Genomic DNA, 24,696 nt, shown 5'->3' with positions numbered 1-24,696 from the left:
AGTGGGGGGAAAGGGAGCTGAGGCTGGATGCTGAGGGCCGTGCTGGGGTTATTCTGTAAACTGGCCTCCGTAGACGTAGTTCCATTATGTGCCAAGCCTGGGGGAGGGTGGTCTGAGGCTACCAAAGCGCTGATGGCATCACCTTTGCCTTCTAGGGATTTGCTGGTGAGAAGAAACTCAGGTAAGACCAACTGTCCCAAGTGGCAAACACAATGTAAGATGGGGCGTTCATGGAAAATGCTTCACTGAAGGTTTTTTCAGTCCCTAATATTCATATTTTTAAATGTGAAAATATACATTCATCCATTTGCTCACTCAGGAAATAGTTATCGCATGTCCCTCCAAACAAAATTGAATCTGCGCTGAATGTCCTAACTCACGGGCTTCACCTCATCTCCTAGGTTCCTCCGGGCGGTGGCAGGGCCGCCTCCGTCTGCACGTTGCCCTCTACATGCAGGTTTCCGAATTCCCAAATGTTTTCTCTTTAGTACCTGTTTTTTCTATTTTAGTCCCACTGAACTAGTGATTGGCGTGCGGTCGGCCAACTGACTGGGAAATCAAGTCTCTCCACTTGTTTATCCAATCAGCAGAAGTCAATCTGTCTGTCTGCTGTCTGTTCTGCTATTGTCTCCCACTTCACTCCTCTCTCTCTCTCTCTCTCTCTCTCTCTCACACACACACACACACTGCAACTCAGAAGAGAGGAACTGATTCCTGTGCAGGCAGATGGAATCATGCACAGGGAGATAAATTCACTCTGTTAGAGCAAATCCAGAGAGGGAAGGGACACCAAGCCTTCCAGGTTCTTGGTCTTTCTTACATTCAGGATCCATCCTCAAGGGAGTTAAGAGGCAAGGGGGTCAAGCACTATGGGCTCCCCCCCCAAGACCCCCACCTTACCCATAAATCAGTTTCCAATCTAACCCCTCCCTGGGGGTTGAGTTACAAACCTCCGTAACCCCAGGGCGGCCTGCCTGGTAATTCCTATTATTCAGCTGTCAGCTGGTTTTTAAAAAACCTCCCTTCCCAGTGATCCAGTTACCGGAGTTTTAGAGCCCATTCCTTGTCTCGGGGAGAAATCCTATAGCCAGGTGAAACAATGGAGAGGGCTCCTGCCTGCTGTCTGCAGGGAGCTGGGTTTTCTCTTCTGTTGAAAGCGCTCCCCTTAACTCTTCGCATCCCTTCCAGATTGTGGGGGAAGGTCTGCCTCATTCTCAGGCCTGCACACTGATGCTGTTCAGAGCAACTTTGCCTTTCTCTGGGGACCCTCCTTCTACAGCCGGGATCAGTCGGCAGAGGAGAAAACAAATCAGGGCAAGGGGTGGGAAGAGAAAGAGAGAAAGGAAATTCTCTGAAATAAAGGCTGCTGTGGCTGCAATGTGCATTTGCTCTGAACCCCATCAAAAGCCTAGGGTTCCTCTGTTACTTGTGTGGGGCTCTTGGACCCTTGGACCGGAGCTCGGAGCCCAGATCTCTAGCTCAGCCATTCCTAACTCTGCAGAGTCTGCCCAGTCTGGCAGGGAAGAAAGGGTGGGGTGGGGGGCGGGGTCTGCTTTGAGGGGGATGAGAGGTGGGGAGTGAGGCTCCTGACCTCCCTGACCCCTTTATCCCTGAGTCTTTTCTGGTCCCTCTGGCTCAGAAGGCTCAGCCCCTGCTGCTTGACCTTAGAGGCTGAGAGCCCAGGAGGCCAAGCCACCAGGTGTCCTTTAGAACTAGCCTGAGGGAGCAGCCTGGGAAAGCCTGGGAGAGAGGACTTAGAAGAAATGTCACTACAGGGTGTGGCCCTCCCTTCATCTTGCAGACTGCCCAAACCCACTAAGATGATCCCCTCTGCTCCCCCAGAGTGGTGATTTTAAGTTTTTCATAGGGTCACAGACCCCTTGGGAAACTGTTATAAGCTATGGAGCCACCCGTCCAAAAATGTTTGTGTTAACCCACACAGAATTTAGCCAGATTCAGGGGCTCACAGTTGCTGAGGAGACCTTGTAAGTCTGGCAAATACATGGATCTCAGGTAAACATCCTGCTCTACCAGCTTCCTGGCCCTGTGGACCCAAAGCAGACAGACCCTTAGCAGCTTGGGTGGGTCAGTAGAATTAGGGCGACCTCTGTCCCCTGGGGCCTACGATGCCCTGGAGGACAGATTCAGAGCTGCTTTACCCTTTAGTTTCATCCTTTACCCTAAGTAATTCCTGTCGTCATCACTGGTCAGCCTGTAACACTGGCCCAGGAGGAAAGCCAATAAGAAGGATGGGAGGGAGGAGGGGAAGGAGATCTGTGTGTGGTGAACATGATGAGGGCTCCCGAGAACCCTGCATGGAGGTTGGGTTTGGTCTCCTCATCTCCCCACAGGTACACTCATGGGTTCTGATACCTCCTCTTGACCCAGCCTCCTGCTCAAATAATGTACCTTCTTTTGGCTCCAGCACCTCCTTTTGGATGTCCGTCAAGTCCTGGGGGGACTGGGCTACTGGCCAACCTTGACCCTCCCCCCTTTCCCTCCTCTCCATCCTTTTGGAACTGTTTTCTTGTTCCAGCAGCTACAGTGCTCAGTACCCCGGTTTGCTCTTTTTTTTTTTTTTTTTTTAACCTGACTTTGAGGGAGCTAGAGAAAGAAGGGGTAGGAAAAAAGGTATAAGATGACTTCAGGCTCTTCTGAGCTAATGGTCCCAACTCCCTTAAACTTAAATCTGTCTGAGTTTACAGCCCAGAGAGAGCAGCTTGGTAGTCAGAGGACTGCCAGTTGCCACCACCGCTGGAATCAGGCCCCATCACTGATCTACTTAGTCTATCGCAGAGACTGGCTGCCTCTCACTCATTTCTGGACTCTTCATTTATCTTTCCTAAAATTCACGCTTATTCAAGTCACTCTATCTTCTATAAAATCTTTGCTGGCTTCCGTTTGCCTCCAGAATAAAGTGCAGATTCCCCAACCTGGCAATCTAGGGATGCCAACGTACTCTGACTTGAATCTACCTGTCCATGCCCACCCTTCCTAAATCCCAGTGTGCACCCAATGGTCTCCTCCTCCAGCCTCCTCCCAGGCCAGATTCTCCAGTTCACTTTGTTCTGCTGCCCCTAGGCCTGGGCAGTTTTATATGGTTTCCGTATCGAAAAAATGTCCCCCTCCTTCAAGGCCCAACTTGAAAGCCATCTCTCTGAAGCCTCTGCCAGTCTGCTTTGTGTCTCCCAGGTGTCATTATTCTTGAAATTAACACATTTCATACTGTTTTCCATTATTTTCAGGTCTACCTCTCCCAGTAGGTTATAAGCTTCCTGACAGCAGAACCAGGTTTTTGGCACCCAGCTCAGTAGTACAATGTAGGTGCTCAATAAATGTTTTGGATTAGGCCACAGACTCCCTTACGGATAGTATACCATCTGCAGGGCACACTGCTCTCCTGGCAGCACTAGCACCACCTCTGGATGCCGCCATAAAGAGGATGTGTGTTAATTACCCAAGTAGTCCCTGCACTTTTTTTATTTCTCCTCTCCTCAGCCAGATGCTTATTTTGTAAGTGTCCACACTCAGTCATGAAGAGTACCTGAGAATCCCTTTGGATGCATTTCATCTGAAAGTCACCCGGTAACAGCACTAGACACATGTTCTCAGGATTCCTACGGATTCGGGGTTGGAGTTTTCCCCAGACTAGTTCGGTGAGTGGGGGGGTGCTTTGCCACCCGGCTGGGATCCACAGGGACCCGCACCAGAACCCACTGGACGCCGCCAGCCGCGCCGCGTCTAAATGCTCTCTGTCTCCCCGCCCCTCCCTGTCTGGATGCTGAGTCTATTCTGCCCATTCCCGAGGAAGAAGACAAAAGTCACTTTGGCGCCCTCTCGCTCGATCCTAATAGGGCTCGCGGACCTTCTACTGCTTCCTGAGGCTACATAAGGAACAGAATCTGCGGGGACGACCTCGCAATAATTGCGTTTCTGGCGTGGGTCAGAATTTTGCTCGGCCCCTTGCAATATTTCCAAGGGAAGGTTCGTACATTCTTGACTGTCCCTGGCAGCCGCCCAGCCCGGGACTTGAGGCTCCACTCACCATTGGCCAGCCGTCGGCGTGACGCGTTGGAGGCGGGGCCTCATCAGCTGTTTGCGGGATGCCCAGAGCGGGCGTATTTTGGAAACAATACCGCGAGGTGCCGAGTGGCCTCCTTCCGCGCCCGCCCGCCCGCTGCCGCTGCCGCCCCTGTTTGCGCCTCCCGCCTCCCGTTACAGCCCGGTGAGCGCCCGGGCGGCCGGGAGCCGGGCGGAGTTCGATCGTACCTCCTCGGGGAAATGGGGAGAGGAGTCGCGCTGCGCGTGGGGGCCCGGGAAGGGTTGGGCTGCGGGTGTCTGGGGTGACCACGAAGGACTGGGGCGCTGGGCTGCGGGCACGGGGTGCAGAGTCCACATCTAGGTGCGCTGCTTCACGAGGCGATTTGGGGTTTGCAGCACTTGAGAGACCAAGGAGTTGGGTCCAGGTGGGCAGGGGAACCTGCAGCGCACTGCTCAGTTGACCTGGTCGCCAGAGAACCGCCCGGTCCTTGGATCTTACTTTGGGGTAGGGCAGAGAGTTCTGGGGCGTCCTGCCTCCTTGCGGAGTCTGAAGGCCCCTCTCCTTAACAGCTGGGCTTTTCCCTCCTTCCCAATTGAGTCCGGGCGCCAAGCCCCTGAGTGCTCGTCACGCTGGACCCTGGCGCGGAGCCCTGGCATCACGACTCGGAGGCTGAGACTCTCTCCTGGAGTCACCCAGGTCTGCTGTGTGTTGTGTGAAAGTGAGTGTGAGTGTGTATGTGAGCGTTCCCAGATTTTAGTCCCTGTTGAGGTTCAGAGTGTCTGTCTGCCGCCTTCTCCTAGGAGGAGGAGTCTAAGTTCAGCATCTCTGTTAGAGCCCGTAGCGGCTGGGTTGGCAACAGCGGCTTTAGTTCCCCTTGCTAGGAATAAAGCCTTCCCTAGCAAAGCTCTTAGGAAGTGTTCCTCCTACCAGTTTGAACATCACCTCTTCAGGTCTGGGGAGGGGGAGAAGAGGGTCTCTCCACTGTATCCCACTTTACACTTGACCTTGCCCGATACCCCTCCGGAGGCTTCCACCTTAAGTTTCTGTAGAGTGGGAAGGGTCCCTCAGCTGGGAGAGCCACACCCTCTGGCTGTACCTCCCCCACAATCCAGGCCAAGCATGGGTTGAACTTTGGGGCTTTGCTGGGAGGGGGAGGGGAAGGTAATGGGCTTCAAAGGAAGAACCAAGACAATGAGTCCTGCTTGTGATTGGCTTTGGAGGGCCCCTTCTCTTAGGTTGGGATTGCCAGCTTGCCAAGTGAAGGTTGAAGGGGGCAGGAGGGGAGCCCTTGCCAGGTGACTAGCAGGACAGCCTTTGGTCTTTTCAGCAGGAAACTTTGTTTCCTAGTGCTGATAAGCTGAAGTTCTCCCACCCCCGCTTTGGGAAAAACTATTCAAAGAACATCAGGTGCCTGTTTTGCCCTCCAAGTGGGCATCTCCTCACTCTCCAGGGAGGAGGGCAGAGAGAATAGGACCATAGCTTCAGGACTAGATGGGATGGAGGGAGACTTGAAGCAAGCATCTCAGATAGCTTGCATTTGGGAAAGCCAGGATTTCTGAGTTTAATTGAGATTTCTTTAAGTACTTTATCAACCCACAGACCATTTGGCTTGTTCTTCAAAGCAGGAGACTGGGAGGCAGAATTCCCAGGGGATCTCTAATTGAATCTGGCAGTGACAAACATTGTTTCTCTGTATCCTTAACCATTCAGGTTGTTGCTTCTGGCTGCTCCAGGGACTCTGTGGGGTTCCTAGTGTGTATGTAGGGGGCTGCTTTGGGAACTCAAGATGCTAGGTGGCTCCAAGGTCAGACTTCCAAGAGTCATCAGGTGAAGCCAAAGGAACTTCTTTATTACCAAGAAACTCATATCAACAACCTGAGTAGTATAGGCAGTGAGTGAGGTCACAGAGAAAGGGCCAAATTTCACTTCCTCCTGTGAGGCAGGATGTACCAATCTCAGGTTCAGCACTGGCAGGAATGGTAAGCTGTGGGGAGAGATTTGAAGTCATGGAAACTAGTGAGTGGACTGAGCTGGGGGAGGCTGGCCACTTCTCCTAACCCTACCCTCCAGGCCAAGCTGTGGTGGGCACACTGCTCTCCCACCCAGCGCTAAGAGGGCAGCTGCAATGACTAATTTGGGTTTTTCTTCCCTCTCTCTCCCAGGACACACTCTTACCACACACCAGGGAGCCTGTTTGTTGTGTTGAGCAAGCTGGGGGTGGAGACTAGACTAGATGGGCAGCTGGGCGGGGCTTAGCAGGTTTGGAGGGAACCTGGCTTCTCTAAGATTGCTGACTGGCTTTTGTTTTTATTGCTGAGCCTGGAGCTCAGCTCAGACTCGGTGGTTGTTACTGCTCAGGGCAGTGAGTGTGAGACAGTGTTGTGAGCTCTGTGTGTACAGCCAGTTGCAGCACCCTTCTGCCCTCCCACAGCCACTCTCAGAGTCCTAGTCTTGTTGACATTTCCCCAGGTACTCAGAGCGCTTGTAGCAGCTGATCATACCCATGCTATTGCTCAGAGCCCATAGCAGTCAAAGTTCATGACTGTGACCTGCTAGGTCAGAAGAAGAGGTTGAGGGAAGGTTGGCTCTGGTTGGTCTCAGGAAAGAGGTGCAGAGAGTCCCTGAACAGTGAGGCAGTCCACATTTGGGGACAAGTGTCACCCTTGGCAGTACTATATCACCAGGGTTATCAGCCATCGGTACCTGTCCCCACTTCCCAAGATAGGAAGGAAGAAGAGGGAAGAAGGAAGGGAGGGGAGGGGAGGGCCCCCCTCCAGGGCCCCCACCTCAGGGTTGGCTTAGAAGGGATAGCATCCTGGATGCCTTATTACACCCTAACAGGGGAGATGGATCCACCTCAGTGTGTGGAGGAGCTGGAGGATGATGTGTTTCAGCCAGAGGATGAGCTGGGGACCCAGCCTGGGAGCTTGCCCTCTGCTGACCTGTTTGCCCAGAGCCAGCTGGACTGCCCCCTCAGCCGCCTGCAGCTCTTCCCCCTCACCCACTGCTGTGGCCCTGGGCTTCGACCCACCAGCCAGGAAGACAAGGCCACTCAGACCCTCAGTCCAGCCTCCCCGAGCCAGGGTGTCATGCTGCCTTGTGGGGTGACCGAGGAACCCCAGCGACTCTTTTATGGTGAGTGCTCATAGCCTCAGGGCTCCTCCCATAGAGGCTTGGGGAAAAGAGGGGACTTTCCCTCCCCTAACCTGCCCTTTGCTATTTCCTTCCCCAAAGTGAGCAGCAGGGGCTATTGATTTCCTCAGCTCTCACCTGCTGCCTTTCTGCTTGTCCTTGCTCCTTACCTGTGCTCCCTGGGCACCAAGAAGGGCAATTTGCCCTGCCATTACTTCTGTTCTTTTGTCCCTTTCTGGAGGGATCCTTGGGTCCATGGTGTCTTGTTGGGTTGGAGAGGGGGTACCTGAGCCTCAGTTTTTACATCCTGTGGCCCGGAGAGTGGTCCCACCTTTGTGTCCTGGTAGCAGTGATATACCTTCCATAAAGTAGCTGGTGTTGCTCTGGAGAAGGTTGGGGGTTCTGTGACTCGCTGTTGACAGCAAAGGGGAAAAACCCAGCTGGTTCTGGGGCAGAAGGTTTCTAAAGGCAGAAGGTGTCCTCCAGTTGTCACTTGGGACTTGCTGTGCTTGGCAGGGGAACTGGAAAAAGATGTTGGGACTGCCTAGGCTCCATGCCAGCAGAGGGGCTGTTTCCAAGGCTCAGTGGGACAAGACCCCTTCATTTGTGGACTTAAATGGTTTGTTTTGTGAGCAATATGCCCTCTTCTGGCAAAAGGGCAAGGTTAGACACTGTTTTCTTCTTTTAGCACAATAGCTTAGGGAGGGAGGGGAAAGGTTCAGAGGCTCTCTTGCTGGGTCTGATGGACAGCTTGGGCAGACGCTGCAGTTATTCCCGGAGGGAGCTCACCGGTAGGGTAACCGGCAGCAGTTCTGGCGGGATGAGGGAAAGGAGGGAGGAGGCTGGTGGGTGGGTGCCCCTAGTGGCAGCTCGATGACCAGCACTTGGTAAGTGTGGATCGCACATCTTCAGGTCTTGCCTGGGGCTGCCTCCAGAGAGGAACTTGGCTATTCTGGGGGTGTGAGGAGTTTTCTCTCCCTAGTTTTTGTACCATGGTCCAGAACTTTAAGACCTGAAGAGACCAGGTCTTTAAGAACTTTGAGACCAGCCTTCCTCTGCTACACTAAAAAGTGAAGACACATTTTGGTTTTCTGTTTCTGTGTTCCTTGCTTTGCTAAACCCAGGGTCTCTGGAGACCTGCCTCCAGTGCTTTTCCAGAGAAGAACTTGAACCTGCTGCTACCTGAATAATAAATTGTGGTCAAGAATAGCTTGGTAAAGAAGGACAGAAGGTTGGCATGCTCACCCACACTATTACCTTTGCTGTGGCACTGCCAGCTAATGGAGAACCGAAGGGGAGTCTGGAGCCATCCCCTTGTATTCTCTCAGCATCAACTTTTATACACTTAGGCAGCAAGCACGGCAGGTTGTCCAGATTTGGCAGGCTGCCCTGATAAGGCCTCTGCCCAGGCCTCTGCCAGGAGCGTTAGGCATGGGGAGGAAGGGGCAGTCACGGAGAATGCTGAGATGTGGGCCCTCTGTCTTTGCAGGCAATGCTGGCTACCGGCTCCCTCTCCCTGCCAGTTTCCCTGCAGGCTTGCCCCTCGGTGAGCAGCCCCCCGAAGGACAGTGGCAACATCGAGCAGAGATACAGATCGCCAGAAAGCTTCAGTGTATTGCAGACCAATTTCATCGGCTTCATATGCAGCAAGTAGGCGTGGGGCCGTGGGGTGGGGTAGGGTGGGGTGGGGTGGTGAGATTTCAGTCTGCTGGGGCTGGGGGGCTGGGACCTGCCTCTGCAGCTCTGTTTTGCCAGACCTCAAGGATATGGTCCCAGAGTTTTGGCCTTGACTGATGTGATTCCTGAGGACTGGGTAGGCCCTGTTGGATGAGCAGGCCGGCCCTGTCTCTCAGCTCCCAGTTTGTTATCTGCCCACTCTCGGCTCAGGTTCTGTAAGATTGGTTTGTGGGAAGATGCTACCATCCTTCCTTCCTGGCAAATGGGATGGCTTTTTGCAGCCTTGCTTGACAAACTGGCCTTCTTGAAGCCAGAGTGGGGAGATCATCCTTTACCTAAGGGGACGATTTTCAGGGTGCCGCAGTGAAAATGGACAGTTGGGGGTGCCTGGCTGAGGTGCAGTGGGAACTGAGTAACCAAGGCTGAGGGATGGGCCTGAGTGGGGGAAAGTGGTGGAACCGGTTGTAACCTGACACTTTCCAGCTGGGGAGGCTGCTCCTCATTGTCTCTGTCTGGGAACTGGGGCCTGGGACTCTGGAGAGTGTACCTCAGAGAGTCTCTCCAGACCCGAGGCCGGGCACTTGGCCGGGAGCTTGGCCGGCAGCCTGGCACCAGCCCCGCCAGGGCGGGGCGGTCCGTGTCAGTCGAGCATGTGGCAGAGTCCGTCAACAAAGGCGGCGGCTGGCAGGCTCGTGCTGGAGGAGCAGTCGTGCCACGGGCTGGAGGCTGCCCTGCTCTGCAGCCCCATCTGGGTGCCCCCCAGGCACTTAACCCTTCCTCTCTGGGCTGACTTTCTGGAGGGCTGCCCAGGCAGGGAGAGGAGCCCCAGGCTGATCTGTGCTGGTACAACCACCACTGAAGCTGAAGCAGAGGCTTGACACCTGGAAATGAACACATTCCTTGCCCCCTGGGACATTGTCTCTGGCCTGCAAGATTTTGTGTGCGTGCGTGCGTGCGTGTGTGTGTGTGTGTGTGTGTGTCTGTCTGTCTGTCTAGAAATCAGAAAAATAAATAACACCACGATTGGGCAAGACCCTGAGGTTCGATGGGTCACTTCAGGTTAGTGGGGGCGGGAGAGCCATTGGTAGTTGTAGGTTTGACTCAGGAACCAAACCATTGCCAGCACCAGGGGGAAGAGAAATTGACTTTGGGTCTCGTGAGAAGAGGCCATCAAGAGTTAGATATGGTTAGTGCCTTCTGCCAAGGGCTTCTGAAGGAAATGTGGGTCTAGAACTGGCCCCGGTGGGCTCTCCCAGCCCCTTCGTGATCAGGAAGGGAGGGTGGCCCTGTGCTTAGATAATAAGGCAGCTTGGCCTCCTCTTCTGGCCCCAAACCCCAGTCTCTAGTCTGTCCTTTGATTTTTCTGTGGAAACTTGGCTTAGAGTTTCCCTTTCAGTCCATGTGTGGACTCACTCTGATTCTTGATTTCTTTCCCTTGGCCTCCTTCCTGCCCATTCACTCAGCCCTGGTTGTCCAGGCCTGTGGCTGATCCAGCGTCCAGCTCCCAGTCCTGGTGCTGGAGCTGATGGAGGACGCGGTGCCTGTGGGTCTCCTGGACTTGTCTAGAGGACTGTCTGGAAGGCAGCTTTTAAAATTTCCAACAGACCTTGTCTCTCTCAACATGCATTTCCCAGAATATTCCCCCATCTACTAGTGAGCTCCCGTAGGCTTGGGGGCAGGCCGGAGGATAGGACTGGACCACAGCCCAGGGCCCTTTCTTCCCTACACAGTCCCGAACAGGAGGAGAGGCGACCTTTATCCCAAGGTCCGACCCTGCTCTTTGCTGCTTGGCATCATTCCCCCAGCCCAGTCCAGGTTGCCTCTTCGAGGTCATGGTTCAGCCCTGGGCAGGATGCTGTCCTCCCAGCCAGAGCTACCTCGGCCGGGTCGGAGGAGGAGTAGAGCAGGAGAACTAACTCTAAACGAGTCTTCCCTGCTTGCCCCTCGCCCCATATCTGGCTCATGAGTTCTCCGAGCTCCTCATCTACCTGCCAGCTACCTACTGCGATCTGCGGTCAGGGAAGCCTTTCTAGCCCAGAGCTGGTTTCCCCAGATTTTCCATTACAAAGAACTAGGCTTTTTGTCTGTGGCGGCCTCTTGCTTTACACCCCCTCCTCCCCGCTAACCCTGTTCACAAGACCTTCACCAGGAGCTTGCCCTGGGGGAAGGGCCAGGAATAATAGCACACCTAAGACCTGTTAGCAGCTAGTTTTAAGTGAGTCATTTTCTTTTTTTTTAAAGATTTTATTTATTTATTTTTAGAGAGAGGGGAGGGAGAGAGAAAGAGAGGGAGAGAAACATCAATGTATGGTTGCCTCTCCTGTGGCCCCCACTGAGGACTTGGCCTGAAACCCAGGCATGTGCCCGGACTGGGAATCAAACTGGTGATCCTTTGGTTTACAGACTGCGCTCAATCCACTGAGCCACACCAGCCGGGGCGTGAGTCATTTTCTGAACTTGGTTATTACATAAACTACAGTGTAATATTTCACATCTAAAAAGTACTATTGGGCCCTGGCTGGTGTAGCTCGGAGGATTGAGCGCGGGCCTGCGAACCACACGATCGCGGTTCGATTCCCAGTCAGGGCACATGCCTAGGTTGCAGGCCAGTTCCCAGCAGGGGACCCATGAGAGGCAACCACACATTGATATTTCTCTCCCTCTCTCCTTCCCTTTCCCTCTTAAAGATAAATAAGTAAAATATTTTTAAAAATTTATTTATAAATAAAATATTTAAAAAATATTTTATTTATTTATCTTTAGAGGTAATGTATCTTTAGATACATCTAAAGAGGTATCTTTAGATGATGCCAATATCAATGTGTGGTTGCCTCTCGTGTATCCCCTGCTGGGAACTGGCCTGCAACCTAGGCATGTGTCCTGACTGGGAATCGAACCGTGATCGTGTGGTTCGCAGGCCCGTGCTCAATCCACTGAGCTACACCAGCCAGGGCTAAATAAAATCTTTAAAAAAAAAGATACACACTCCTTGAGAAGATGTGCATCTTTACAATAAAAAGTGCCACCAGCACCCCTGCATTCTTACCCTTCACCTTCCTTCCCTGTGCACCTCTCTCATCATTACAGTAGGAAAACTGAGGCCCTAGGAAGGAAGTGGTTTGGGATTAAGTCTTCAGGCTGTAAGTATAAAGTCAGAAATCTTGGGTTTAAACACCACTTTTCATGTCTGCTAGCCATCATGAGGTCACTTGACCTCGCAAAGCCTATTTCCTCTTCTGTAAATTTGAGCTAATACCACAGAATTTTACGGCGAAGTTTAAGTGAGATGATACCTGTGAAAATTCCAGGCACACAGTAGGTATTCTTTAATGCTTGTTTCCTTTTGTCTCTTTATAATCCTGATCAGCCCTCACGTTCCCCACCCCACCCATCACTGCCATCCCTGAGGCCCCCTCTGCCTGCCCATGTCCACAGAAATCCATGTCCACGCTGTGCAGCTGTGGGCTCTGGCCTTGTGCATTCCCCTCAGAGAGCGATGGTCATTCCCCATCATTGTAGGCTGAGTTTGGGGAGCCATGAAAGACAACCCAAGAGGGAGTCGGAAGTTGAGGGGGCCTGTGCCTCTTCTTTCTCCTTTATCTGGGATGGTGTCCCAGAGCCAGACAGTGGCCATTGATCCCTGAGTCCTGTAGGCAGTGAGAGTTCTGCCTTTTGTCCCTGGTTTGAACCTCAGGTATTCCCATTCCGTATCACGGGAAACCTGCTGCCTAGGAAATTTGGAGCTGAGGGAGGGGTGTGATGACGGGTAGTATGTTACGGGATGTCACTGTGGCAAATTGAGTGTATCAGCATGGCCCCAGATTGAAAAGGTGTCCGTTTATGGTGGCCATAAACTCTCCCAGCATATTTCCCAAAGAGCATGCAGGTCTGGCCTGGGTACCCAAGTGGTTAGTTCCGGGTGGCTCCTCTGGACCAACCAGCAAGGGGATCAGAGGCCGATCAGTGTCAGCGAGGTGCTTGCTCTTGGCTCTTCGGGTCTCCAAAGCAACCAGATAGTTGGAGGCAGAGTGAGTAGAAGCAAAAGCCTTTCCAAACCTAGTCACACACTCCACCTTCCTTTGGCTGGGTCTGGAGTTGAAGGGTCCCCTCTTCTCTTTACTCCTCTGTGAGCAGGTGACCTCTGGTGGTGTGTCGACTGTGACCCACCTTGACTCAGGCTCTGTGAGGGCGCCCTCCGTCCAGCTCCTGCAGGGAAGAGGCGGTGCAGGTTTGCTTCCTCACTGAGCTCATGGCTCTCTGGTCCGAACAAGTGAGTCCCAGCTTTCTTCTGTTCCAGCATGGGCCTAAGAATGGGCAGTGGTTTGTGTCCCTTCCCCTGGAGAAAGTCTCCTGTCCCAATGGTACCATCTTTAAATTTGTAGGGGTATTTTTGGACAATGTTAAGAAGCCAAGAACCCTATAAAAAAAAAGTAGCTACTGTAGACTGTTGAGTAAAGCTAAGGGAGGGCTGGAATTTTCATGTTGGAAATGGCTTTTTTCACTTGGACAAGGAGAGGCTCCATTCAGAGCGGTCAGATTTGGAAATTCCTTGAGCAGTAATTAGACTTTCTGGAAAATTGAAATCTGAGAAAAATTGCAGCCACTCGGTTGAAACCATCTTTAGTTGCAATATTGCAGAAAGGGTCCTGGACTTAGAGGCAGATCCCGGTTCAGGTCCCATCCCTGTCACTTAGCGAGAACTGTGTTCAGAGGCAAATCATTTATCTTCTCTGAGCCTTGGTTTCTGATACTTACTTCACAGAATTGATGTGAAAGCCCTTCGGCAATTGTAAAACATATAACTAACTATTAAGGAATGGACAGTTTCACACTTTTTGAAATGTGCCAAAAGATGATTTACCTGGTTTGAGGAAAGCATCGAGGTGGTTTGGGAAAAGGGCTTTAAGGAGTGGCGTAACCGGCCGTTCCACCTCTAGACTTTGCCAGCCCACTGTTCTGCCCTAGACTCTGAACGGGAGGTGAACCACCAGTCAGGCTTCTGGCCTCCAATTAGTCAGTCCTGTGATCCCCTCTCAAGATAATCTGTTCCATTGCTGATTATTTGTCCTGATTAAAAAGTAGCGACTGCTGACAACCAAGAACCAGTTCCGTCCTGAATGGGCTTCTCCAACAACTGTAGCCGAGTGTTGCCGCCATCCCTAGCTTACTTGTGCGCCTAAGTATATAGACAAATGCTGACTGCTTACAGCTCTTCCATTCCCAGACTGGACATAAAGAGACCGGCATTACTTAAATTATTTCATGATGATTTGAAATACAATGAAGCATAAACTTATTCAGGCTGTGGGGGGAAAAAGATTTTAGGATTTCACTTGGACCTGCCTTTGTAGTTCTTGGGGAGCTCTTTGGGCAGGGTGCCCTTGGCATGGTTTAGTGACCAGCTGTTCCTCGGCCAGCAGCCTGGACGCTTTGTTCAGGGAGCCCCTGACTGCTTCCTGACCCTTTGAGATGCTCTCCTTGTTATCGAGTGGTTTTCTGGAGCTCAGACTGTGGCTAGTGAGGTTGTTCAGGCTTTAGATGGGACGGCCCTGGGCAGGAGCCCCAGAGATTTGCCTTAAAGTGAGAAGGGCCCCAATAAGCCAGCCTCCATCCCAGGAGTGGGAGGTCCACCTAGGACAGTGCCTGGAAGCGTGAGGCTGGGGGAGGGGCCGTGGAAAGCCGCTGTGCGTGAGAGCCAGTGCAAGGGCTCGGAGGCCCTGTGTTTGCTCTGCGGCTGGCTCTGTTTATATCGTTCACTATATTTAGCTTCTGAGTCATCAGCCCGGCTGACTAGAGGCTGAGTTCCCCACACGACTGCACCTGACTACTCTCTTCTAGGAGAAGGGTCTTGCAGTTAGGGACACTTTACTCCCTCCTCACCAAGGCAAACCGTGGGGGTGGGAATTGGCTTTGTTTTGTTGCTGTTGTTTTTCTTGGAGGTGGGGGGCGATGAGAGGAGGGGTTTGGGGAAGGCACTAAAAAAGAAGAACAAAAAAAGTGTACTTTGCCTTTTGATCCACATCTGGCAACCAAGAGGGCGTGTTCCAACACCAGAACGAGAACAGTCCTTGTGTGGTTGTGGAAAGCGGGGTCCAGCCATCCTCTGTGGTCCGCTTACTTTGCCCCATTCAAGAAATCAGTCCCAGGTGGGGACAAGAACAGCCAGCTGCAAAGGCCCCAAGTGGGCAGTCAGAGCCTTGGGGTTCCTCCCACACAGCCCGGTAGCCCCACAGCAGACCTACCCCCTTCTCAGTCCTCGTTCTTCCTTGCCTTGGACCAGAGCAGTCACACTGACTACAGTTCTTTTTGAGCTCTTAAGAGTTTGCCTGATAGTCTGCGGGAGCTGTTCTCAGACTGAGGGAAACAGAAACACAGAACCATACAGGGGAAGGTGGGGAAGGGAGTCAGTAGCTCCTGCCTCCAGGCCATGGAAGTGCAAAGCAAGGTCCTGGGGGCCTGTGCCTCATCCCCAGCCCCCAGTGGCTGACGGCAGTGGCCTCCAGTTGCGGTAGAGGAAATCCTCCTGTCTTTGACTGAAAAACCTGCTGGCCCCAGGCTGCCCTTCGCCATGGTAGTGGCCTGTGGCTTCAATGTCCTATTAGCACTGCTGGCCGAGCTAAGAAAGCTCTGGCAAGGAGTATTATTTTCATTTCCATTTTGCCATTCTGTTGCTCATTCCTTGGGTATCTGGGTCAGAAGTGTTCTGGAACAGTGGGCCCACTGGGCTCCAGGGGCTACCCTGTGGGGCACGGAATCTCTGGCTTAGTGTGGCAGCCTGGGATTCTGAGCCCAGTTGCCTCTGGCTGCTGAGGCCTATCTCAGTGACAAGTCAGGGAATTCCCCAGGTCTGGATGAGTCCGCTCCAAAGATAGTGCTCCTGGACTCTGTTCAACTCTGCGCGTTGAACAGAGTGCGTTGAGAGAAGAACTCAGCAAAGCCAAGTGGGCTCAGGTTTCCCTTGCGCTGGCCAGGAGAGGTGAGCTTGTTCAGTGTAGCCATCAGGCCTTCTGTGGCACATAGGTTTTGGTCACCTGATCACCATGTCACCTGGTACTCCCAGACCCCCAAGTTCCCGTCTGATAGGAAAGTGAGCTTCAGAGAGGTGAGATAACGTGCCCAGGTTACACTCTTAAGTGGCTGAACTGGAAGCTGAACCCATCTGACTGATCCCAAGGCCACAGTCATCCCTGACCCAACCCTGCTCCTCCACAAGCACGTGCCAGACAGTGAGAACTCGATGGTGCGCCCACCTCTTGGCCTGACCCTGCTCTGCGTCCTGTCACATGCGGTCTGTGTGCTGGCTTGTCTCCCCTTCAGACTGTAAAATAATTGAGGACAGAGTTGACGTTGCTCATCTTTGTATCCTTCATAACCCTTAGCTCAATTGGGTGCTTGACAAAAGCTTGCTGAGTTGAACAAAAGTATCTTCCCACCTTCTTTCAGGTAGAATTTTCCTGAAATCTCCCCTGTCTCCATTCCTGCTTCTCAACAGCCAGCCTCTTTCCTTCGGCCCTGCCAGGGTGGGGATGGGGTAGGATGGCGAAAAGGGAACAGGTAGGGAAATGTCACTCTGCAGAGTGTGTGTCTCCCCATTAACTGGAGCATGTGCAGTCCTGCATTTTAAAGAAACCAAGCATGGTTTCAGAACATGACCTGAAGTTATAATTTCAGACCAGTTTCAGCTTTATTTCTGTTTGATCTGCAGTCAGCTCTGGCCCTGAAAGGTTTATTTTTTCTGGTCCACAGCATCCTTACTAAACACTTAATGATCTGGAAACAATGTCTTTAAACATACTGGGGAAGGCAGTTCAGTTGTGATTCACTCTGAAAAGTTAATACTATTTCCATGATGTGAATAAACACACCGTAGTATTTTAGTGATAGAACACAGCTCTGCAATGAGAAGTCAGCGGTCTGAATAACCCCTCATCTCAACTGATTTGCTTGGGGTGACTTTTCTGAGCCTTTGCCTCCCTGTCAGGGACTGATAATTCCTGCCCTTCTGTGTCCCAGATCTTTGTGCGGAGCAAACAGTAAGATAAGTAAGTACTCTGTTCTAAGGATGAGAGATAATAAATTGCTATCTGTTTGGTAAATTTGCAGGGTTCTTTTAAAGCAGGACCACAGCATAGCCCTGCTCCTTTCTCTGGTTCTTTGGGGTGAATTAGCTCCTGCTGGAGCGTCTGGACACTGGTAACACACAAGCCCCCCCCAGCCCCCGGGTGTGAATTGGATCCGAAGGGGAGAGGCAGAGGGAGATTCTTATCTGGGGAGGGCAGGGAACAACCTTTGTGCTTAAGGGCAGAGGCCACGGGGGATGAAACAGAGTTTGATTTGTGTAATCCAACCATGTCAGACACCACAGCTAGCTTTAAAAAAAAAAAAAGACCTTTTACTAGTTGGGCCTCTCCCCAAGCGAGAGGCTGATACTATCACATCAAGTACATCCTTAGACCTGGCCAGACATCGGTCATTCCTGGCCTCAGACAAGGAGGTTATCTTGCAAGGCTAACTTTTCTGTATTCGGTCCAGCGTGTACTTATTGAGTACCTACTGCGTGTCCCTAAGAGTTCCCTGCTACTCAATATAAACCCCCATTCGGTCACAGTGCCTCGCACACAGTGGGGGTGACTGGAACGCTTATCGTCTGACTGCCTGCGTACCCTGACCGCAGCAAGAAAGTGGGACTGCGTCAGAGAAAAAACCTTAGGCCCCTAACGCCTGGTTGTGCTCTCTTAACTGAAGAAAAGATCCTTTACCCATCAGGTTTGAACTCCTTCCTTCCTTTGGGCCTTCATCTCTGTTCTTTACCTCTGCACCATGGTCCTATCCTCTAGATTCCGAATCTCAGGGCTTTTGGTGTAAGCTCAAATTCCCACAGCTTCCCAGGCCCTGGAGCCCAGCCCCCTAGTCCTGAGGGCACCCTGGCTGTGCGTGTGGGAACGCCCACTCTGCAGGTTCCCTGTTCCTTGCAGGACGCTCCAGCCGAGTCTGAGAGAGCTGGGCCTGGCTCCAGGGTCTGCACTCATTGATCTGAGATTGTGCGCCGGGTGCTGTGCCAAGTCCCGAGAGTCAGAGGCCAAGCACACTCCTTCCTGGTTCCCTCTCTCTCCTCCCCTTCTCCACGCCCTCTTCTGGAAGGATCCATGTTCTCTGGTGTTCTGGTGTCTTTGTGTGCTTCATCCTGTTGGGTGAATGTTCATTTCCTTCCTTCTTACTGTTTCTCACTGGCCTCTCTTCAAGTCCTTTTTCTTTCCTTTCTAGTCAGGGCCCTTTGTTTAATTTTTTTTAAAATATTTTTTGTTGCTCCTCAAAATCAGGGTATTCTTTGATTCTCTCGATATGAGGCAGCTTGGTTTCCCTTCAGAAAAGGGCCTTGTGGGGGCTGCCCTGTGCAGGAGAAGGCCAAGTGGAATATGTCTGGCATCTGCTCATGCCTAGAGGAAGGGCTGCTGGGGCTGTAGGCGGCTTCCCAGGCCTGCTCTTGCTGGTCTCAGCGCTGCTGCAGCCGCCAACTTAACTCTGTACGAGGGCGCCTGTTCTCCAGGCCCACCCAGACCCTCCACCCAGCTAACCGGGTTCAGTTGTTGGAGCTCTGAGTTGTGATCTTGAAGCTAATTGTGGATGACACACTCCGAATCGCCAAACCTTAGGGGTGGAAAGCACCTCCACAGTTTCCAAAAGCCTGTCTGTGGCCTGGCTGCTGTGGAAGCACCTGGGCCGCTTTACCTCTGACTTGGCCAAGGCGTTACTCTGGTGGGAAGAGGTTGAAAGAGAGTGAAGAAAACATCAAATCAAGGCGTGTTTTATTCTAGGTTGTAGGATCATGAGTGATTTTAATTTCTCCTCTGTAATTTCTTGTATTTTCCAATTTTCCTGCCGTTAACATGTTTACTCTTATGACTAAAATATACAATAAATGTTACTTCTGATTAAAAAAAAATATCACCCAGGAGCTTGTTCAATATACAAATTCCTGGGTCCCCTCCCTAGAGGTTCTGACCCAGTGGGTCTGGGTGAGACCTGGGGACTGTGTATTTACAGCAGCACCTCCATGGATTCTGTGACACAGTCAGGGAATCCTGCATTTCGCTTGCAAGGAGAGTGAGGATTCAGACAGGCTGGTGGGAGTCCCCAGCCTACAGCCAGGTCCTCTTATTCCTGGCCCAGAGCCTTCCCTGCCAATTCATGGTCCCTGAGGTCTGTCCCAGGCAGCTGCACAAACCCCAGACCCTTCCAGAGGGTGGCCCTGCCCCGGCCCCCAGGTGCCTAGCCCTGCCTGTGTTTCCCTGTGAGACATCATCCTTCCCGTCTGATGGCACCGTCTGGCTCACAGCTGTTTCTGGGTCCCCAGCACCCCCAGTGATGGGAGTGAGGGTGCTGCCTTACTTTATTCCCAGAGACCTAGGCTCAGGAAGTTACCCCAGGGAGCAGGGAGCCTCCGTTAGGGGAATTTGGGGAGAAACTGAGGCATACAGAGATGGGGTTTGGCCAGCCCCAAATCATAGAATTGTGATCTCCCTTCCCTGGAAGTTGTACTGTTTTGAGGTGAGTTAGAGAAGGGGACGAGGGTGCCAGAATGGGTGTAAAGAAAGGTGTGTGTGGTGGCACTCAGAGGCTTAGTTAAGGACATTGCTCAGGGGTCAAAGGTGGTTTGGATTTAGCCCTGTTCCTGGCACTTACCAAGCTGTGTGGCCAAGTTACCTCTTTCCCTGATCCCCTCTGTGAAATGAGCGTGATAAGATAATACCTCCCTCACAGGATTTTTGGGAGGGCCAAAGGAGTTTCATGTGCAGGGTATATAAAGCGGTGCTTCTAATACTGTAATGTGTCTCTGAGTCACCCGGAGATCTTGTTAGAGGTTCACATTCTGATTCAGTAGATCTGCATTTCAGATCTAATCAGCTCTCCCAGACAGTGCTGAAGCTGCTAGTCCGCAGACCACACTCAGAGAGGGAAAGATGGGAAACACTCAAAACAGCCCTACGCACCTAATGTTACTGTTATTGTTATGATCATGGCTGTTATTGTTCCTTGGCCTTTTCTAACCGGCACCTGAGGAGACCGGGAATTCCAGCCGACTGGCCTCTCCAGGGACCAGTCGTTTTCCTGGAATCTCCTCCTGTTCCACCACATGACCTTTGCACCTGTCCTGGGCAGCAGCTGGGGTGGGGAAGGGGAGGGTGCTCTGCCCAGCTGCTGCAGGCCCGAGTCTTCAGGTTTGCAGCCGATTCCATTTTCACGCTGCTTTACAGTAACCAGATTTTGTTAAGCCGGGTGTGTTTCCTCTTTTTACTCATCTGTGTTTACAAAACACAAGGAAGCCCTCAGTCTCCCCAGCCGAGTCCGCCAGGCCTCCTCTGTGGCATAGCCCCATTTCCCTGCCCCTCCCAGCAGTAGCTGTGCCTTCACCTTTCTGGGTTTTCCAGTCTCTCTTCCACAGGGGAGAGAAGAATACTATCACCACAGGCGTGGGGCATTCCCTTCTGGGTTGGCGGGCTCTGAGGTCAGCCTGAGCTGGCGCCTCCTCTCTTACCTCTCTGTGGCCTAAGGCAGAGTGAAAGGGGGCCCTACAACCTGCATGCTGGTCCGGTGCCAAGTACTTGCGAAGCTCTGGGTGTCGGGAGACCTGGACTCACTTTCCAGTTCTGTCCTCATCCTGTCTGACTGGGGGTCTCCTGGTAGTGGCCAGGGCAGTTGTTAAAGACAGTCCAAGACAGGGCTCCAGCCCCACGCCCTCCCCTGCCCCGCCCCTTGACACAAACACGCTTGCTGCCTGGACCCGTGCAGTACCCCTGTACTGGTTTCTCTCTGCACACTAAGTTTTTATCTCCCTGTCCACTGCGAACCCTGTGGAGAGGGCCCCAGCCCCAGTCTTCCTGCCCTGGTAGACAAAGAGAGAACAAAGACCGCTTCTTCCAGCACCCCTCAGTGCCCTCCTGGCCTCTTCTGGCCTGAGGGAAATGGTACCTGTGTGGGTGGGGCACCAGCCACAACCCTCTGAGTCGATGACCCCTGACCTTTGCCCCCAGCTTCCCGGCCTGACAGTAGGACCTGGGATAACCTCCAGAGAGTAGTGTGCATTCTTTGTTTTTGTTTTGTTTTCAAGTATGTTCTTGCTTAACGTTTAATTGGCTCCAGTCAGTAGGAAAGAGCTCCAAGAGGGGTTATTTATGGCTTACTGTCAAGAGCAGCTATAAAAAGGGCAGCGCTGAGCCGGAGATGCTGGGAAGGGAGAGAGGGCGGGCGCACAAGTGTGTGTGTGTGTATGTCTGTCTGTGTGCGTGTTTGCACTGGATGAAATCAGATTTTTGCTGCCTCAGCAGTGTGGTTTAAATTGAAGATTAACCCTTTGACCTTCACAGTGTCAAATCACTTGCAGATGGAGGCGCCCCCCTTCTCCCCCTTGTTCTCTGTGTTACTATGGAGTGGGGGGAGGGAGGAGGGCACTTCTCTTTCTTTCTGAAGAAAGTTTGTTGTTCGTGCAGCTGAGGTTTGAGGGGCTCAGAAGCCAATCTGATTAAAAGCAGCACTTGGCTAAACTCTGGAAAATCCTGCAAGCAGGGGAAAAAGTTTAATCCTCTTGTGCACGGTACATAAAGAGCTTGGGCTTGTCTTTTTAATGTTAAAGCTGCAATTGTTTTCAGAGAACTCAACTATCTATCTCCCCCTGGTCGCCACTTCTCTTGCCCCCCCCCCACCAAGTTTGTCGTACTGATAGGGTTAAAGTGCCCCCCCAGACCTGCTGGTCCACACCTTCTTCGTTGGAGATGATAAGGAGTCATCTGAGGCTGCGTTCAGGAGTCATGCTGATTTTTTTTCCCTTTCAGCACCAGCAGAACCGAAATCGCATGTGGTGGCAGATCCTCCTCTTCCTGCACAACCTGGCCTTGAATGGAGAGGAGAACAGGGACGGGGCGGGTCCCAGGTGAGGCTGGGCTGCCTCTTGGAATGGGGCACCACTGAAGGACATCGGCGAGGACTGACGCTATGTCTTGTGAAGTTGTTTTTATCTTTAAAAATTTATCTCTGTGTGTACATAGGACATACCCAAGTGGGGCCTTTTTCCCTGTTCAGGACCTTCACCAGGAGTAGGGGCCTTTGTCAAACACTGTTGAAGTGGAGGCTGATGGGGCTCCGATGGGGGTCCTCCCAAGAGCTCTGACCGCAGACCCTTCAGTCAGAAGCCGTTGAAGATGGCCGGGCAGCGACACGTTCTGATGACTGGACTGGGGTTCACCCATAGGAACGCAGTTAAGCAACAGGAGACCGGAATTTCACTCCTGGTTCCACCAAACCTGTCAGCCTTCCACCATGGACGGGGCTGAGATCTGAACAGTTGCATGGCATTAACCCGCCAGGGCCTAGGCCAGGGGCTTTCCAGCTGAGCATGGCGACCTCACTGGGCCAGTCCACCTGTATCTGGGTTCTCATGTGGCCCCGCCAGTGCCCGCCTCAAGGGATCAGGGATTCTTGCCCAGCCCCTGTCACCTCCAGCAGACCTCAGGGAGGGCTGGGTTTCTCCAAGGACCCCTCAGACACGCCGCAGAATGAACCAAACTTTTCCACAGGCCTCAAATCTGACTTGGTCCCACTTGGAAGCCCCAGGATTGGTCCTGAGGTACAGAACCACTGCCACCTCTGGCTTCCTGGAACTGGCTGGGCGTCAGCCATGGATGAGCCAAATAGCCAGTCAGCGTGCTGTCATCAGCAACTTGTGCCTTTGTCAGCTCTTCTTTCCAAAGATCCAGCAACAGCCTGCGTTCCACCCCCAGGATCAGCAGCCTAGGGCTGCAATGGGACTGGGAGATGTGGCCATCCCACCTGGAAGAGTTGGCCCTAGAGGAACCCAGAGCCCTTGGTTTCCTTGGAAACTACATACCTCCTCCTCCTTATCCCCATTCCTTTTTCACATCCAGTAAGACACAGGAAGAAGCCAGCACAGTGACTTTATCAGCCGAATTGTGTCTTTTAGAGCAACAGATAACGATGAGAGCGCAGACCCATCAAAGCTGGGTACCACGTTGCCTGTCTTCCCTCGGTTTCCAGCTAGGCCAGAAGGACCTGCTCTGGAACACAGCAGGATCACAGCTGCCTCTGAACTTGCCCTCTCTCCCTGCTGTGGTGCTAATGGAGAGAGTTTAGAGCAGCCAGCCTGACAGCTCTGACAGCAGCAGACACGGTATCTGAAAGAACAGGACCTGCTAATCAGACACCTAGAAATGAACTGAATTTTTGCATATGTAAGAAAAGATATCATTGGTGCTAAACAGGGAAGCAGGCCCAACGAAAAGGTGGTTTTCCTGGGCAGAGAAGACCCCGGCTACCCAAGGAAACAGGAGCAGTCCAGAGCAGACTCTCAGGTCTGCAGTGCTGTTGAAGGCAGAAGTGTTGATCTTCTGGATGTCAGGCAAGTTCACTGCACAAGGGCACCTGCAGAAGAAGATACTAGGGGCTAAAACCCAGCCTGTGCTCTGCTCACTAAGTTGTCTTCCCTTGTATAGGGCTATGTCTGCCCAGAAAAACCGGTACCTCTCCTAATTTGTATGAAGGTGCCATATGGGCTCTCAGTGGCCCTGAGGAGAAGGACCTCAGACTGCAAAGGCCTTTGCTTTATTCCACTTAGATGTTCTGGAGGTATTACCTCTTCTTGGCCAGAACTATATTCTCAGGGTGTGTACCATGGTTTGTCTGCTAAGACGAGTTCTTGCTGAGAAGGAGCCCAGAGAGCAGGCGTGTCTCCAGGCCATTTGGGATGTGCAGAGGACATGCGGTGTTTTCCCCTCTCCCGGACCGAGGCTGGGACAGGCAGGCTGCTGGTATATGCTTGACTGGAACACACAAGAAAGCCAGGATTGTTCTACCAACCATTTTTAACCCCTCTTGGCAGACTTCCCACCTGAGCTGAATGAGAGAGCAAATAAATGGCCGATACTTTGGTGCTGAGGCAACGCCACCCACTTCAGGGACCCCGCCAGGCCCAGGAGGGCCTGTGCTGAGAACTGAGCCCCGAGTTGGACAAGCCCATCTGAACGCTGAGCCTGGGGCCGGGTGGAGGATGGTCTGACTGCACCGTCTCCATCTTCTGTGAAGCCAAGTACTAACTCAACTATCCTAAGCAAGCCAGGGCGAATCTAAACCCTCCCCTCTTTCCCCTCCCCCAGAAAACCCAGGAGGTAACTCACAGAAGCAGAATAGCCCCAGGAGGAAGAGGTTCCTCCTGGCTGCTGAGTTTAATTGGTCCGGTGATCTAGACCCGGGGCCCCTTCCCCCTCTGCCTGGTGAGTTGGTCTGAACATTCCTCAAGTCCAGCCTCAGGAGACTTGCCCTTCCCCCTGGGCCCCCTCTTCCCACCCCCCACCCCCAGAGGCTTGGCTGTCTCCAGTGAGGGGGTGGAGAATCAGATTTAGAGGGAGGGAGAGTCTGACCTGGGTCCTGACCTGTAACCAGCTGAAGACTTGCGGAGTTTTTGTGGTTTGCTGACAGTTGGGGGTGGGAGAGAGACTGGAAACCAACCTCCCTCCTGGTTGTAGACGTGCCCTGGAGGAAGGGAAGCCTGCTATTCAGGGTTAAAACAGCCCTTCCAATTTAGAACCCCAGAGCAGGGGTTTCTGGAAGCCTGTGGACAGAACTGGGGAGGGAAGCCCCCAGGCCAGACGTTTTGTTCTTCCCCAGCCAGTTCGAGGCTTGGCCTGGCCTCCTGCTTTGCCTGCTTCAAAGTCTAGGCTGCTGGAGAGCTGTCCCCTTGGCCTTCTCTTGCTCAATCTGAGGCAGAAAAAGATCACCTCCCAGTGACCCCCGAACCCCCTAGGGGAGTAGGTCTGTTTCCAGAGCTTATGCGGCAG

The 24,696-nt window shown here is 52.6% G+C and overlaps 1 protein-coding gene across 3 annotated transcripts; it reads left to right on the top strand.

The window, feature by feature from the left end:
* Positions 1-4,092: 4,092 nt before the first annotated feature.
* On the top strand, positions 4,093-21,870 carry BMF (Bcl2 modifying factor). 3 transcript variants are annotated; one of them, XM_053665573.1, is made up of 5 exons: positions 4,093-4,225; positions 4,640-4,738; positions 6,884-7,177; positions 8,664-8,824; positions 21,682-21,870. In XM_053665573.1, exons 3-5 carry the CDS (start codon positions 6,889-6,891, stop codon positions 21,781-21,783), a joined length of 552 nt encoding a protein of 183 aa, XP_053521548.1. In that variant the 5' UTR covers positions 4,093-4,225; positions 4,640-4,738; positions 6,884-6,888; the 3' UTR covers positions 21,784-21,870. The 3 variants fall into 3 exon arrangements, with proteins under 3 accessions (XP_053521548.1, XP_037017628.1, XP_053521544.1); XM_037161733.2 differs by having other exon boundaries at positions 4,612-4,738; XM_053665569.1 differs by lacking the exons at positions 4,093-4,225; positions 4,640-4,738 and having other exon boundaries at positions 6,862-7,177.
* The last annotated feature ends 2,826 nt before the right edge of the window (positions 21,871-24,696 follow it).

The sequence above is a fragment of the Artibeus jamaicensis genome, unplaced genomic scaffold (assembly GCF_021234435.1).
Source record: "Artibeus jamaicensis isolate MK-2021 breed Jamaican fruit bat unplaced genomic scaffold, CSHL_Jam_final contig_1132, whole genome shotgun sequence".
Lineage (NCBI taxonomy): Eukaryota > Metazoa > Chordata > Mammalia > Chiroptera > Phyllostomidae > Artibeus > Artibeus jamaicensis.
This window is presented reverse-complemented; position numbering and strand designations above follow the sequence as displayed.